The sequence below is a fragment of the Abrus precatorius genome, unplaced genomic scaffold, assembly GCF_003935025.1.
Source record: "Abrus precatorius isolate BTA unplaced genomic scaffold, Abrus_2018 Scaffold10, whole genome shotgun sequence".
Classification (NCBI taxonomy): Eukaryota; Viridiplantae; Streptophyta; class Magnoliopsida; order Fabales; family Fabaceae; genus Abrus; species Abrus precatorius.
Window position 1 is genome coordinate 20363003 of NW_020874292.1, and position 16797 is coordinate 20379799.

Consider the following 16797-nt stretch of genomic DNA (forward strand, 5'->3'; position numbering starts at 1 on the left):
AAGGTGTTGAACAATTTTTTTTAGCTTATTTAGATATAAATTTTATGACCTTTATAAAAATGTACTTATTTATAGTTTAATGGCCTATTTATAAAAAAACTTAATTATCTATTAAAAATTTACTTAAAAAAAGAAGAGACATATTTATTATCCACTTGGAATCATGTCTTCTTAAGACTGTTTTGGATGCATAATACAATTTTAGTAGTAATATTCTATTTCAATTAGGAAATGCATATGTTTGGGGTAGTATAAACAATCAAAGGATAATAACTCATCACTATTAATGGGTGACTCTACAATTTCTTATGAGCATGGACATCTCAAATAATTCAGTCATATAATTCTTCATTATCTGCATATAGTTTCTTTTTTTTTTTTTGTTCATTTTATATGAAATTTTAGCATAATATTTCTATTCAACAGATGTGATTATTGACAAGTAAATCATTAAAAAAAATTAATAAGTCAAAGCATATTTTTAAAAAAGTCAAATTAGACTTAATATAAATATAAATTAATATATTAGACTCAAATTTTAAAATTATTAAATAAGTTAAATTTATTTATAAAAATCTAACATAACCTAATTTATTTCCATCTCTGATCGTGACTATTCTTTACTCTTTATTTTAGTCTCATAAAAAAAAACCGTAAAAATGTTTAGAGAAAAAAGAATGAAAATAAAAAACTTGAAAGGGATACGCTAATTAAATTTGAAAATTGTTAAACATAGTTGAGACGGTCACGGACTTTGCGAGTGACAAATACCGTCATGTCGGATCTCAAATTCCCTTTAGGAAGAAAAAGAAATGGTATAACCCTTTCCACACAATATTTACAATTGAACACATGTCTAGATGAAAAGTGCTTCCATTATGTCACCTCATGAGGATGATAAACCTACAATGGTGTTATGTAAAGACTTGCTTGTAGATATGCCCATGCATCATTACCCAACTTGATGGAAATATTATCCAAGGAGTGCCAGGGAGGTGGTAAGTTTGTTGATCCATCGTTACTCTGCTTAGGAAACTGCATTTCTGTAAGGCGTAGCTTATTCCACATGGATCAAACAGTAGACTATTCAAACATAGAGCCAGATAGTGCAATACTTGAGAATGATGTTGAAAAAGGTTTACTTTACAGATTGGGAAAACATCTCCCATGATTAGCATACAATGTCATGATTGAAATAATTAGTATTCAATTTCAACATTTCCAAGTTAATCAATCCAACATCAAGACAATTTCTTCGTTGAGACGCCCAATCTCATCCCTACAGAAACCAAGGTCTCCAGTGATCTGGTGCTATTTGCTAGAAGGTCTTCATCAATTGCAATTGAATTCTGCAGAGTACAAAAAATCAAAATCAAAATAAGTAAACAAAAACAAAACAAAAAAAAGGATCACACTGCTTGCGTGTATTTCACTCTGAGAAAGAAACGATCGATCTCAGTAACGGTGCACTTCAGTAGTGCCGTCTTCTCAAAAATAACTAAAAGCCCTCTAAAGATGAAGTTTTTAAAATAGCAATAAATTGAAGTTTCTAACATCAATTATATATTTGCATCAATTGTAGCTAAAAGCAACGATGCACTTCAGTAATGCCGTTCTCTGAATTATATTGTCAAAAGTTAACCAAGATAGTTTTTTATAATTGATATGAACAGAAATAATTATTAAGCATTAACTGGTTCTAAACGCAAATATACTTCAACTACCATAAACGAGTTGAATGGTGAGAAATATTTCTGTCTTCCTCCAGCCTGATTTCCCGTTTGATTTCTATGTTTTCTTATTTACATGTTAGTCGACCTATTAAGCTAGGTACGCATACGAGATGAGAACTCATCAATCTCCATTATGATTCTGTACAATCCTATAAAAAATTGGACTTTAAAAAATCATGTCAAATCCTCGTCAATCTCCATAGCACACTGTAAAGTTCGGCCTTGTATAAAATAGAAATGCCAAGAAGCATGCATGCAGAGGTTTATAATTAGTTTATACTTAGACTCGAGTAAAACTTTCTAATTATATTGGATATCGACTTCTTTTGCCTTTGGCCAGTAGTTTTTCTTTAAATAATCATGTCATGAATCAACAGCATTTCTACATCCACCAGTTAACAAATGACCAATAAACATAAGTATTCCATGGGCTTATAGAAGGGGGAGTACATGAGATTTTAGAAGGTAAAATATACAAGTTTTGTGATTTGACATGAATTATTGGTACCCCATAGACATATCATACCATGTAAAATCAGGAATCAGAACCATTTCAAACAATTTTACAATAAGACAAAAAATTAATTTAAAAAATAAAAATCAGTATAATAAATTATAATACCAACCTTTTCAAAAACGCAAATTACAGTGCTTCCACCGAATGAGAAATATCCAAACTGTAAATTAAGCAAAGAAAAGCCACTTAGAAACAATGACAACATATAAGATTGGAAGACGATCATCAACTATAACTTCCCAAACCTCATCTCCCTTCTTGACATAGTCACCCTTTTTCTTTGTAAAACTAATGCTACCAACCATTGTAGCCCCTATTGCAACAAATGCCACCTGAATCCAAATTATAAGATTCAAATCGATACAGTTTTGCAGCTATAAGATAAAATACAAGCAGTAAATACAGTGAAATCGTAGGCAACTAATTGAAATCATTTCAGGAACATAACAAAACTTCAAAATTATAGCAAAAGATATAAAAACATGAGTAAAAAAAATTGCATAGATAAATTATATGCTTTTAATAAATGAATAGGAACCAAACCAAGAAAAAATTTAACATGTAGAACACAGAATAAAATGCAACAGGGAACAGGCAAAAAGCTATGTATAAAGTTATACAAGGTAAGAAAATAGTCGTAACTTGTGTTGCAATCTAAGACATAGCAAATTGGAAGAGGAATAACAGATTAAAACATTATATAGAGAATTAGAAAAGAAAAAAAGGAAAAATTCACAACTGAAGCAAAGGGTAGCTCTCCAAAAAACAAAATATGATTAGCAATTGCCAAGTGAAGTGAAGTGGTTTATAAGTGTTGTCCCCAAAATCATATTTTCCAATAAATTCATATGCATAAATTTCAACAGGTTAGAGTTATAAACTCATGCACTTAGACAGAGAAATTAATTGCAATGATCAACCTTTCCAAAATCTACAGTTGAAATTATTGAAACGACTCTCTTGTTCTCTGTGAAGACATTGCAGTACTTGCTATTTACAGCGATGGGATTGACCTATAAGGAGAACACCAGATAAGAAATGCAAATGAGAATTAACAGAGAGAAAATAGACAGAGTATATATATGAAATATTATTTTACTAAAATTATTGTTACACATACTGTATACAAGCATCCAGGGATATCTACAGATTGCTCAATAATTCCAGATACTGGAAAATGGAAACGGTGATAATCCTGCAGTAAGTAAATGTCAAAATTAAAATTGCAATCACATTATGTACAAAATCAGTGACTTTGAAAGAAAAACAAATACCTGTGGTGCCAAACGGAAAATGACCATTGTTCCATCAACAAAAGCACTGGAACACATTTCTTTCCCCAGAAGGCCCTGAACCGAAAACTTACGACCCTAAAAGTAACCACAAATAATCCCAAAAGCACTTCATTTGGCATATATAAATGAATTTGAAAAGATTGAAGGACGAGAAAAAGAAATATACTAAAGTTTTAGAGAATCTAAATTTCCTTGCCTCTAGCTGGCAACAATTTCAATCACTAGCTTTGCTGAATATTATAGTACAATCTCTTGGATTTAAAAAGATGAAATAGACAAAATATCATAAAGAAAAAGCAGTGAACAGAGTGTAAGTTACAAATCATAGGGTCATTTCAACATTAAAAATTGTTTAAGCACCTAAATTGTTTCATATGTTACATCTCAAGTTTGATCTCATGCAAAACTGCAATATGAGAAGAATAAACCTCAGATCGTAATCTCATATTTGCAAAACCATTTCCTATTCCCCGCCCCTCTCCCAACTTCTGTGTCCAAGTTCAATGAGTAAAATCATAATTTTATCATTTTATTTAATTCCAAACTGAAAAGTTTTGGTTTACATCAGAAATAGTGTCCAGCTTCTGAATGATAAATATGTCTTAAGTGCAGATTTCCAATTTTGAATATGAAAAAACTGCATTCTTGAGATCAGAAACTTTCCAAATGCAAGAGATGTAAATGAATACCTTGATCCAAAATCTTGTACAGTCATTAACTGATTTAAATGCCATTAGACGGCAATCAGCAGCACATACAGCAATGTCATCACGTTCAGCAGAAGCAATTGGTCTTGAACCAGGCTTCAACTCTCGAATGAAAAATTCATTGAATGTCTGCCCAGAACATAATTTAAGTTAGGCATTGTCTAACAAGATAATCACTACCATTATGAAGTTCTATATCATTTTCAGTATGAGCACTGCTCTGAAATTTCGCTCATCTTCCTCAATTACTTGTACAAACAAAACAGTCGTTGCTACTTTATAGTTTAATGGAATACAAATTCTCAGTTCCCTGTCGATCAAATTCTCAGTTTAATGGGGAAAAAAATGCTATATTGTAACTAAAACACATATTGTATCCAGAATGAAAGCCTTTAACAACAGGAATGACAGTCATCAGATTATTTTCAAAAACAGGCACCAAGCTTAAGAATATGTTGCAAAGTAAGCATTGGCTGTAACTTAAGGATAGGAGGAAAGTCAATGTTTGTCAAAAAAAATTTGGCAGGTCATTAACACTAAGACAAAAGATTGTATGCATATGAATAAACACCATTAGTTTAAGCATAATCATATTGAACTGGTAAAGCATTCTAAATAACTAACAGGATCAAAAAGTATGTTCATGAGCAATTGTGCATCAATAACAAATAAACTCAAACTTGATACAAAGTTTGACCCACCTTAAAGTGTTCCAGTGGATACTTGACTTCAGCTAAGTTGATTTGATCCTACAACACAATAGTTACATCTTTTATAAGAAGGGTGTAATTACAGGCCCACAAGTAAATCAAATAAAGAACCTAAGTAGGACCACCACAATGAATGAAACTATGGTCAAAACCCTCAATCAAGGGGCACCACATAACTACAAACTTAGAAGTTCCTATGACATGTCAAAATCAAAATGTGCTATTCACAAGACTAAGAGAACCATTGTCATACCTTAAAAGATTCAATAAATTTTGGTATATCTGCAGACGATTCAGGTGAATCCATTCGTGCTCCCTGTTTTTCAGAGATGCTTTGCAAGAGCTCCTTCACCCCTGCATATGATAGGTTTACCAATGTAAACACACAAACTAACTCAACACAGAAGGAAAATCTTATTCAGATCCATTTTGAATCTCATATTGACTTCACAACCCAGGTTTCAAGTAAGGGTGACCCATATGCTAGAAGGGTACATTATGATAAAACAATTTCTAACTAATTACACTTTTCCTTATTCCTTATTCCTAAACTACTTTAAGCTTAAAGAAATGTCAGCTAGATCTAACATATTCTAAAGGCAATTTTTAACCAGCAACGTTTTCATAGTAAAAGGGAAAAGACAGAGATTGAATAGTAATGATTGAAAGGTAAAATCACTGTATATTGCTGAATTCAATGTATACAAATATAGAGTAATGACTCGTGGATAATACCAAAAGTAAAAAAAAGAAACTAACCTCTATATATCTCAGACTTTCTAGAAGCTAACAAATATTTACAGCCTATAATTAACCTTTTCCTAATATACAAGAATCTGTTGTTGTTGCACGATTGTTGGTGTGTCATTTTGTAATTGTCATGGTCCAAATTGGGCTCTTCATTTGTTAGCTCCTCACAAGCTGTAGGTAGGAAAATGTAGACTAACTCCAACTTGGATAAATTGGAATGAAATAATCTAGGTGACAGAGCTTTTGTAAATATATCCACAAGCTAACGAGAAGAAGAAATGAGAAGTAGATGCATCAAACCAACTTGAGGTTTTTCTCGAACAAGATGACAATCAATTTCCAAATGCTTAGTAGGGTTTGCAGAAATGTACAAAGCGCTTTGGTTATCACAATACAAAACAACTTGCTTAGAACAAGGAAATTTCAACTCATTGAGCAAAAAAGTTAACATTGTAACTCACAAGTAGCTGAGGCGAGAGCATGATATTCAACTTTAGATGATGAGTGAGAGACAATGTTTTGTTTTTTGTTCTTCCAAGAAATCAAGGAATTTTCAAGAAAGAAACAATAGGCAGTCACAGATTGCCTTGAGTCAACACAAGTGGCCTAGTCTACATCACTGAAACCAAGGAGTTGAATATGGGAATATCTGCAAAAGAGTAATCCTTTTCCTAGACAGCCTTTAAGGTAATGAATGACTCTCATGACAGCTCAGAGGTGTGCTGTGTCGGATTGGCCATGAATTGACTAAGTTGTTGTGTAACAAAGACAATATCATGTTGAGTGCTAGTGAGGTATATAAGGTGACTAATTAATTGTCTGTAGGAAAGAGGATTAGTAGGAGCTTCACTCAAATCTTGATGAAGACGAAGTGAATTGTCCATAGCTGTGGGAGATGGCTTGCAGCCTAACAGACCAGAATCATGCAGTAAATCTAGACAGTATTTGCGCTGATAGAGAGAAATTCCTACCTCAGAGTGAACAACTTCCAATCCAAATTCAAAAGTTGGAATGGAGAATGTCTTTGAGGTTAGCAATTTCTTTGACTGAATTTCCAGTCATCACAATATCATCGACATATATAATTAAAGCAATGAATTCATCATTTTCAGCCTTTATGAACAAACTATGATCATCTTGAGCCTGCTGATACCCACAAGATAAGAGTAAAACTGATAGTTTTTCATACCACTTGCGACTGGCCTGCTTCAAAACATACAAAGACTTCTTGAGTTTGCAACATTGTGATGATGTGTGGCTGTTGACACTAGGAGAAATAATCATGTAGACATTTTCTGAAAGATTTCCGTGCAAGAAAGCATTGCTAACGTCCAACTACTGTAATTGCCAACGATTAACCAAAGCTAGAGCAAGAACAATCCGAATGGTGGCCATTTAAACAACAGGGGAGAAAGTCTTAAAGTAATTAATTCCTTCAATTTGAGCAAAACCTTTTGCTACAAGACGTGCTTTATAGCACTCCATACTTCCATCGGGTCTGCACTTGATTTTGTATACCCATTTGCAACCAATGGGCTTGACATTTGAAGGAATATCCACAATGTCCCAGGTCTTATTCAAAACAAGTGCCCTATCTTAGTGTTCATGGCTTCTCTCTAACAAAGGTGCTTGACAGCCTCCTGATAGCTAGCTGGCTCAAGCTCAGATGACAGACACATTAGATAATGATGCTGAGGAGGAGATAGGCGTGAGTAATTTAACATCGACTTGATGGGATGTCAACATTTAGTGGATGATTGGGGAGGCTTGCTGGAGCAAGCATTAGATTCATAGCCATCAAGGTAAGAGGTTAATTGCTAGGACAGTTGGAATGACGCAAGGGAAGGGGTTCTAGTGTTTGCTTTGTCTGTTCATGTGAAGACTTGGTTCAATTGTGTGAGGGAGATGAAGAGTACGAGTTATAATGGGTGATTTTGGGTGTACTAATTTCGGGTAGGTTTTGAGGATTTTGGGCTGAATTGGGCTTTAGAGTACAAGAGAATAATGCATCATGAGTGATATGTGACAAAGGAAGAGATGAATTAAATGGGTGAGAAAAAACATTTTGAAAATCCTTTTGTTGGAAAGGAAAAATCATTTCTTAGAAAATCATTTCTTAGAAAAACATTTCTAGAGATGAAAATTTCTTTAGTTTGCAAGTAAAAAATAACGTACCCTTTTATACCATTTTGAAAACCCGAAAACACTCACATCGTGACCTAGGATCAAATTTTTGATGATGAATTGGTGTGGATGCATAGCCTAAACAACCAAAAATTTTGAGCATGGAGAAAATCAGGAGTTTGTTGATGCAACAGTTCAAAATGCGTTTTGTTTTTAATGACTAGTGATACTAATGGAATACAATTGATGAGATAAATAAAATGTTTAATGGTGTAAGACAAAAAATGTTTGGGTATATGAGATTGAAACATGAGGGCATTTGCTACATTTAAAATATGTTGATGTTTTCTTTCAATTCTTCTTCCCGTTCTGTTGGGGAGTATAAACACAACTTGTTTGATGAATAATTTCCTTTGAAGAAAAAAGATCTTTTAGAAAAAATTTAGGTTCATTATCAGAATGAATGCACTTAACCTTTGATTCAAATTAATTTTCCAAAAAAACAATAAAACTGTGCACATTTAATTTTACTTTAGACTTTGATTTCGATAAGACAACCCAAGTGTAACAACTATAATCATCAAGAATGGTAAAAAATATTTATGACTATAAACAGAGGTTTTAGAGAAAGGACCCAAATATCCATATGAATTAAATAAAAAATTTTGAAAGCTCTATTGTTGCTTGGCTAAATGACAAATATCAAATCTTCATTGATATGTTTAACAATAAAAGGAAACTGTTCATGTAAAACATTAAGACGTTTTCCAGATAGATTTCCTAATCTATAGTATTAGTACCAAAGATTGGAGGAAGTGACAAGGGGAGTGATAAAGGCATTATTAACATGGGAGATTCTGAATGCAAGAAATTGCTCTTCTTTGTTAATTAGCAAATGATATAGACTTTACTTCAGTTTAGCCAAACCAATCATTCTCAATGAGTTCACTTCTTGTATTTTACAAGAAACATAAAAAAAAGTGAGTTTATATAAGGGCAGAAATTAATTTGAATATGGAAAGAAGGTTAAAGTTGAATCCAGGAACATAAAACACATCATGAATAACAAAGGTTGAGTTAAATTGGACAGTTCATGAAAAATAAGCTATGATAGTAGCACCATTAGGCAAATTAATATTGACAAGTTTTAATTTTTAATAAGCTTGAAAATAGCGCAAAGATGAGGCAATATGATCAGTGGCTCCTAAATCTATAATTCAAGGTGCATTATGTGAGGAATTAATTGAAAGTGTGTGTACACTGTGATTCATTTTATAATTGGTGATGCAAAAAGCAAAATGAATACCACAATTTGGACCAAGAAAACAAGTTAGGCCCTTTTTGGAAACTTGGGAAAAGTTAGCCCGAGTGGGCTGCATATTATCATCTGGGCCCACACCATTAGTAAGAGAAGGCTGTTGTTGGAGTAAATCTATGACATGCTGGTATTGGGCTTGGGTGAGATTAAGACTCAGTCCAAGTGGAGAGTGCTCCTTTGAGGGTTCATTTTCCTCGCACAACTCTTCCTTCACGACACTATTGATGGAGGTCGAACCAAAGGCACAATTATGGTATTTTGGGCGGCCAAGATAGCGAGGGTGTCTAGGAGGGTAGCCGTGTTTGACATAGCAAATATCAATAGAATGTCTAGTGCGGCCATAGTATGAACATTTCTTGTTGGAGTTCTCTTTTCCAGCACTGGTTTGTGAGTTTCTAGTACTAGTTTGTGGTGAAGCTCACCTTTTACCGAAAGAAGACAACGAAAGACCCCATTTATAAACGAATTGGGCTCGTTAGAGCAAGGGCTGGAGATTGTTGGTGTTCCTGCTGAAGGACCATGAAAAACACCCTATTGACAGTGGGTAATGGGTCCATGAGCAAGATTTGAGAGCGAACCACAGAGAAACGGTCATCAAATCCCTTGAGAAAGAGAATGATAAAATCTTTTTTGAGTTATGTCTTTGCTAAGCAGGTGCAAACGGGAATTGGGCAATAATTATCCAGCTCCTCCTAGAGGGATTTCAAGCTGGTGTAGTAATATGTGACAGTGCAAGAGTTTTATCTTAGTCCATAGATCTCTTCCTGTAGCTCTATGATGCGTGACAAATCGCTTTGTGAAAAATGTTCTCGCAAATTTGTCCAGATATTTAGTGCACAATTGAAATAAATAACGCTATGAGCAATTGATGGAGACAACGAGTTCAAGAGTCAAGACATGATGAGAGTGTTGTATCTTTCTCAGGAGGAAAACAGAGGGTTCGTGGTAGCAGGAATGAGTATGGAATCGTTTAAAAATCTCATCTTGTTTTCGAAAACAAGAGGCATTTTGAAGGATTGTGACCATGAATGATTGTTGTTACCTACAAGAACAAGGGTAACAAGGACTGATGAAGGGCTCTCACTAAAATGGATATAATAGGGACTAAAAGGGTTTTGGCTTGGGTCATCGTTTGGAGTATCAGTAAGCATAGGACTAGAATCATTATTAGAATTGGTGGAGGCTGTGTCTGACATGATATAAACGGTTGGGTATCAGCAGAGCTTTAGGTGGGAACTCTAATACCATAAAAGGGAAAAGACAAAGACTGAATAGTAATGATGTAAGATAAAATCAATGTATATTACTGAATCCAATGTATACAAATATATAGAGTAATGACTCGTGGATAATACCAAAAGTAAAAGTAAAGAAAATAGTCTATATATAGCTTAGACTATTCGAGAAGCTAACAAATATTTATAGCCTATAAATAATTAACCTTTTTCTAATATACAAGAATGTGGTGGTGTTGTACAATTGTTGGCGTGTGTTGTTTTGTGCTTGTCATGGTCTGAATTGGGCTCTTGATTTGTTACATAGCATTAGTTCTACTAACATCACCAAATAAGCAATTGCCACAACAGAGGGTGGTGACTGATCAAGGTACATATAAATGTAGCCTAGAGCTTCTTTCAACTACTCAAAAATAAATAAATAAACACCCATACCTATGTCCATTAGGCCAAGACCTATTTTTGACTGATAAATGGCTCTCATTGACAAAACAATCTTTTTATCAATTATTTCTTCAACAAGCCTTTGAGACTTCCGATCATATACCTGATGCCCAAAAAAAATTAAAATAAATAAATAACATGCTGAGTGGGTAAAGAAGTACAAATATAGGATTAAAATACTAGTATTTTAGTATTAATTTTCCAATTTCCTCAAATTACCTCATTGTCCATTTGGGGTCTAGAATTGAGCCATAGTGTTGGACATAGGAATTGGTCATACTATTTCCAATTTTTATGTTTGGAAATTCTTTTAGAATTAAAATCATAATCTTTTGAAATTACATAATAACTAGCTCGAGTCATTTCAAATGCCTAACCAACATCAATTCCTCACTCCCTTACTGACCCAATTGCTCTCCCTGTTTTCAGTCATTGCAGCCCCCCCTTTGCTATCTCTACCATCACTTCTGCCATCCTCACCACACCACTATCACCAACGCCACCACCTACACTATCACTTCCGTAGTATTAGAAATTTGGAATTGAATTTAGAATTTTATTTCTATGTCTAATTCTTTGCAAAACTCTAACAAACTATAATTATGAACCAATTCCAATTTTGTCAGAATTGGAATTGAAATTAAAATTCTGAACTACAATTCTAATTCCATCATCCAAACATACCCTAAAGATATCTCTAATTCTCTACCTTGATGTAAATGTTAAGCCAATGCAATTCAAATCCTCAAGAATTGAAGAAGTGTTATGCATGACAAATGCTGACAGTTGGTAATAGCACAGATGGGGTGCTAAGATTGATATATGTTAGCAAAAAGTTCGGAAGCTTTTCTTCTAATTATGGTGGATGTGACTGAGCAAACTCAGTCATTAGCATTAAAAATAAGGAATTTCAAAGTGGTGCTGTACAGCCTGATATGACTTGCAACATACATTCATGTTTGATGTATATCATATAAATATAAATGTGCTCAGTTGCTAAAGTGGGACATATTGCATACCAGAATATGGGAAGCACTTGATCCAGATCGAATACCAACATCATAGGATGAGAAATGGGCCCATTCACTCAATTTGAAAAACCACCTAGATAAACAGAAAATAAATAAATTTTGTATTTTCTTATGTCATACAATCACTACATAACAATAGTCCATATATGTGGCACTAAAAACTATATAATCCATTAGTCAATAAGGCTATGCTCTCTCGTACCCTGCCTTTCAATGCCTAAATTAGCAGCAATTTGAAGAAATTTACCCATATGAAGCCTGTTTATCAGTCAAGAACCCTCCAGTCATCACCTGGTTTCCTGTCCCTTCATCAAAACAAAGACTTAAGTGGATCATGTTGTTCAACTGGTCAGAAATCCGAAGAACCTCACCACAAACAGGACAGCAATTCAGTAATGGTTCCCTGCAATACCAGATGCTAGCTAAGCAAATAAGAATTATGAAACAAATGTAATCAAACTACAGTTTAAAAATGGAAATCCCTACTTGTAGTCTTCCTCACAAACTTCACAGTAAGTCAATCACAATCATAATTATAAATCATCAAATCTTGAAACTGATATAGCAACACCAATTAAATAAATACATCTGTACTTGTAGCAAAAGACAACAATACATTTACAAAATTAAAGTTTTTATCTCTTGTAATCCAGATGAGTCATTACTTTTCTTGATGAAAAGCAAGAAGAGCAGCCAACTCGTCCATGCTCACAACACCATCTCCATTTTTGTCAGCTGCTTTGAACAGCTCTTCTTTCTGTTGAAAAATAAATCGGATTGGTGAGATGGTAAAAACATGTATATAAAACTAGACATATATTGTAACTCATTTCAGCATTCACAAGGTAATGATTTGTTATTTGACCAATGAGTACCACACGTGCTTGTAGTGAACCAAATTCAAGGTTCTCTAAGTTCTGACAATCAAGATGTTATTATTTTATATAACATAGAAGGTAATAAAATCTGAATCAAAGTCCAAATGCAGGCATATAACCAAACTAAACATGATTTAGCAAGAAAATAATTCAAACACAATAAGTAACAGAAAACTATTATATGCAAAATAACTTTTCAAGTCTGAACCTTGCTGGTTGCTACTTGATTGCCAAAGGCATCAATTAAGTCAGAAAATTCAGAGAGTGAAAGCATCCCATCTTCATTGTAGTCCTACATAAAAGATAACTTCTCAAGTTGGTATTAAACATTAGAGGGTGCGGAGAAGATCAGTAAATTTAAATTATCAAGAAAACTAATGAAATCTAGATTGTACTCTCCATGGCCCATAGATTTCAATTATTCTTACATGCAACTTATATAGACTTCATCTAGTTTAAAAAGCCTTCAACACAGATAGCTAGAAAAGAGACAGCAGGAATAAACTGGATTAATCACTCATCAATATCTACAATCACCTAGCAATTTGTACATGTGACAAATGTGTGTTACTATTGGAGACTATACACTATATCAGTACCCTCATGTAAAGGAAGGAGATTATACACTGCCACTTCTTCAGCTACCATCATGTGTGTTTTATTTAAGCTGACACTTGGCACAGGTTATCAGAAAACAAAGGAAGATCAAACTTACCACAATAGATAAAATGCGTCTAACAAAGCCTTTCTCCGTTTCAATTGGATCCTGTTAGTTTTTACTCATTATTGTTAGAAATTTTTATCACACCTAAACAGTTAGAGAATTAACATCACATGTCATATACCTCTATAGAGCATGAAATGGAAATGTTGCCAACCACTTTTCCTGGCACAGATGGATCTAAAAGGTCAAATTTCTGGCTTTCAGAATCAGAATCCTGCACCATCAAATCATTCACAACAAAAGTGTATAAAATGAATAAAGCTGAAACCTAAGGGAACAGAATTAGCCAATAGATGAACAATTCTAAAATTGGCATTTTTTTTAAGTTACCTCACCTTGGTCAGAAATTCAAGTAGATCAACCTCACAGTATCCAACAAGAGTATTGCTGGACAGTTTGTTGGTCTACATGAGAAAAAACATTAAACTTAGGTAAGTATCAAACAACAACAACCAAGCCTTATCTTTCAAGGCGAGGTCAGCTACATGGATCATATAATGCCACCAAGCTTGGTAAAAAATCAAATTTTCAGAAATCTTGTTCATCAAAAGGTTAGGTGAGTATCAAATGATTGCAATTTTTTTTTTTTTTTTTAAAAAGCTTATTTCAGGGTAATACATAATCAAAGAAAGAACTAAAAGGTTCATAATTCTTATAGCACACCTCGAAGACAGAAATTCTCACAACATGAGGCCCGTTCTGTTCCAAAAGAAGTTTCTTTTCCTGTGGAAGAAAATTAGTCACACAGAAGAAAAACTATCCTATTTACTGGATCATTTACTCAAAAGTCATTAAGAAACAGGAAAATAATCAATCATAAAATATCAAAGATGAAAGTGAATAACTAAAGATCACAGCAAATATTTTTTTCTTTGCCATAGAAAATTAATTCTCGCACCCACTCCTATATCTGAATGGATTCAAATTTTCACATTAAAAGGAAATATGTAAACTTTTATCGTTAAAAATAATAGAAAGTCATAAAAGTATCTCGAATTAACTATATCCATGAAAATCAAAATAATAGCACAATACTTTAAACTAAATCATCAGTGCAGAAGTGTTTGTCCTACCAAAAAAATAAATAAAAATCCATGGATGCATTATTATCCTCAAGATGTTTAGTCCAAATACTCAAACAGTTTTCAAGTACGTACGGTATAAGTCTTGCAAAACATCCTTTGAGTTACTTACGTATATAAATATGAAAGTATGTCTTTAAATCAAAACCGTCAATCTACATGAATCACGAGGAAATCATCAATGCAAAAAGATGTAATGGTTTAGAGTACTCACAGAGTTCCAAGCTGGTTTGTCTGTGCTGCACCACCAACAACACAAAATCAATACACGATCGATTAACTACTAAAGACAACACGATTATTCTCTTTTATCCTCTATTTTATATTTCAGTTTTTGAGTTAAAAGAACGAAGCGTGAGATGAGCTTAACTGGTCAGAGGTGTTTGTGCGGAAAGTTTGTTCTCCGAGAGAAAGACACGCAATCCATTTGTCCTTGAATTTCAGCTCCGCCTACAAAAATTCAACACAAAAGTTGTAGTAAAATAGAAAATAACTGTAAATGGTGAAAGGAAAGGAAGAAGCATACGCTGAGGAGGGTGAGGAGAGCAATTCCGGCGAAGTTATCGGCGGAGAGGAGCTTGTGAGGGGAAGAGGAGCTACCACTTCTGTGATGAAGGAAATGGCGATGGTGAAGACGCTCTTTGAGGCGAGCACGAAGCGATCCTTTCCTTTCTGAAGACGATGATGATTTGGAGTGATGGTGACCCATCTCACGCGCAGTCACACTCTCGTGACTGTTTCGGTTTATTCCGTTCGTTTAGAGTGTGTGTTGAGCGTTTAGGGGAGTGAGCGTCTGCGAGTATTCAATGTTCAACTCAGTACGCCGTTGAATCTCTAGTTTTTCCAAATGCGCTCCACCTTTTGTAGTTTTATTTTGTCCTTTTATGCCTCCTTTTTCTTAGTGGAGAAGAAGTACTATTCGCCTGGAAAGAGGATTAAATTTTCAAATCTGTCAAGTGTTTTTAAAAAGTTATGAAATTGAGAATTTTTAATAAATAAAAAATACAATCCCGTACTACTATTATTATTTAAAATTATAATTTTACGTCAAACATTATCGAGTTATTTTTTTTTTACATGATAATTAAAAATAATATATTTCAAAAAATGAGATTTTAAAATATTACATAAATATAAAAACTTAAAATCATTAATAACAATTTTTTAGCTATAATAAATTTTAAAAACTCTCTATATTTCATATTTTAATATTTAATTTTTAAAATTTTAGCTATATTTCACTCATATTTTTATATTTGTTTAATTTTTAAATTTGAATTTTATCTTATATATATAATAATAATAATTAAAATCAATTAGTTTTACTTTTTCACTCAATTTCAAACGAGTGAAATAATTAATTTAGTCTCCCAAATTGACAAAATTTACTTATTAATGTTATAAGAATATAAATTTATTATTTTTATTAATTCGACAAAATTGATTGTAGCTTTTTATTTGGGAAGTGAACAGGCTCGTCAATAAAATTGATATATATATATATTTTAAGTGGTCGAATTGATAATTAATTATTAAATTTATAAGTTTAATTAACTATGTTTTAAGATTCAAGTCAATCAATTATATTAATTTTAAAAATTAATTAATGGTTATTAAGGTTATGTATTAAATTTTATTTTTATATCAAAATTGACAAAGGCCCAATAGGCGAGCCCCAGATTGAGTATGAACTACAAATGGGCTATGTGGTTACTACTTTTGTTGGACTGCAACCAATCTCGCTATCTGAGCACTCGCCCAATGAAAACTTACTCTTTATACAAAAAACATACTTGAAAACATGCTTTTATGTTGAACAAACAAAGTGCTTTTTATAAAATTATTTTATTATAAAATTTACTATCAAATAAAAATTTTTTATAGAAATTACATCTATAAAATATTATATAAATTCTTTTTTTTTAACCCGTTGATGTTTATCAAGATTGTTGCAGTATATATTTTAAAATTTTATAAAAATGAGAACCATTTAACTATATTTATACAATTGCATAACTTATAGCACATATGATAATGTATCTATAAAAAAATGTCTTATTTTAAAATTATAAAAATGATAAATTTGAACCATGTAATTAATATATGAATAGTTAAGAATAAAAGTTAGTTAACCCTGCATTATCATTTAAAAAAAACTCACGTTTACCTTAAAAAAATCATTTACATAAAATGTAATTAATTATATTTATTATTGATATTTTTATAATAATCAAGCATTTTAATTTGAA

The 16797-nt window shown here is 32.8% G+C and overlaps 1 protein-coding gene across 3 annotated transcripts; it reads right to left on the reverse strand.

The window, feature by feature from the left end:
• Positions 1-686: 686 nt before the first annotated feature.
• LOC113870368 (phosphatidylserine decarboxylase proenzyme 2-like) lies at positions 687-15398 on the reverse strand. Of its 3 annotated transcripts, XM_027506966.1 has the most exons (21): positions 15075-15398; positions 14919-14998; positions 14763-14787; positions 14130-14189; positions 13802-13870; positions 13588-13680; positions 13458-13508; positions 12951-13034; positions 12530-12621; positions 12112-12267; positions 11853-11937; positions 10825-10936; positions 5216-5316; positions 4954-5001; positions 4235-4381; positions 3525-3620; positions 3371-3445; positions 3171-3263; positions 2496-2582; positions 2360-2410; positions 687-1349 (listed from the first exon to the last, which is right to left on the reverse strand). In XM_027506966.1, the coding sequence occupies exons 1-21, from the start codon at positions 15255-15257 to the stop codon at positions 1242-1244; spliced, it is 1896 nt and encodes a 631-aa protein (XP_027362767.1). In that variant the 5' UTR covers positions 15258-15398; the 3' UTR covers positions 687-1241. The 3 variants fall into 3 exon arrangements, with proteins under 3 accessions (XP_027362767.1, XP_027362774.1, XP_027362781.1); XM_027506973.1 differs by lacking the exon at positions 13802-13870 and having other exon boundaries at positions 1079-1349; positions 15075-15288; XM_027506980.1 differs by lacking the exon at positions 15075-15398 and having other exon boundaries at positions 1079-1349; positions 14763-14782; positions 14919-14941.
• Positions 15399-16797: the final 1399 nt, after the last annotated feature.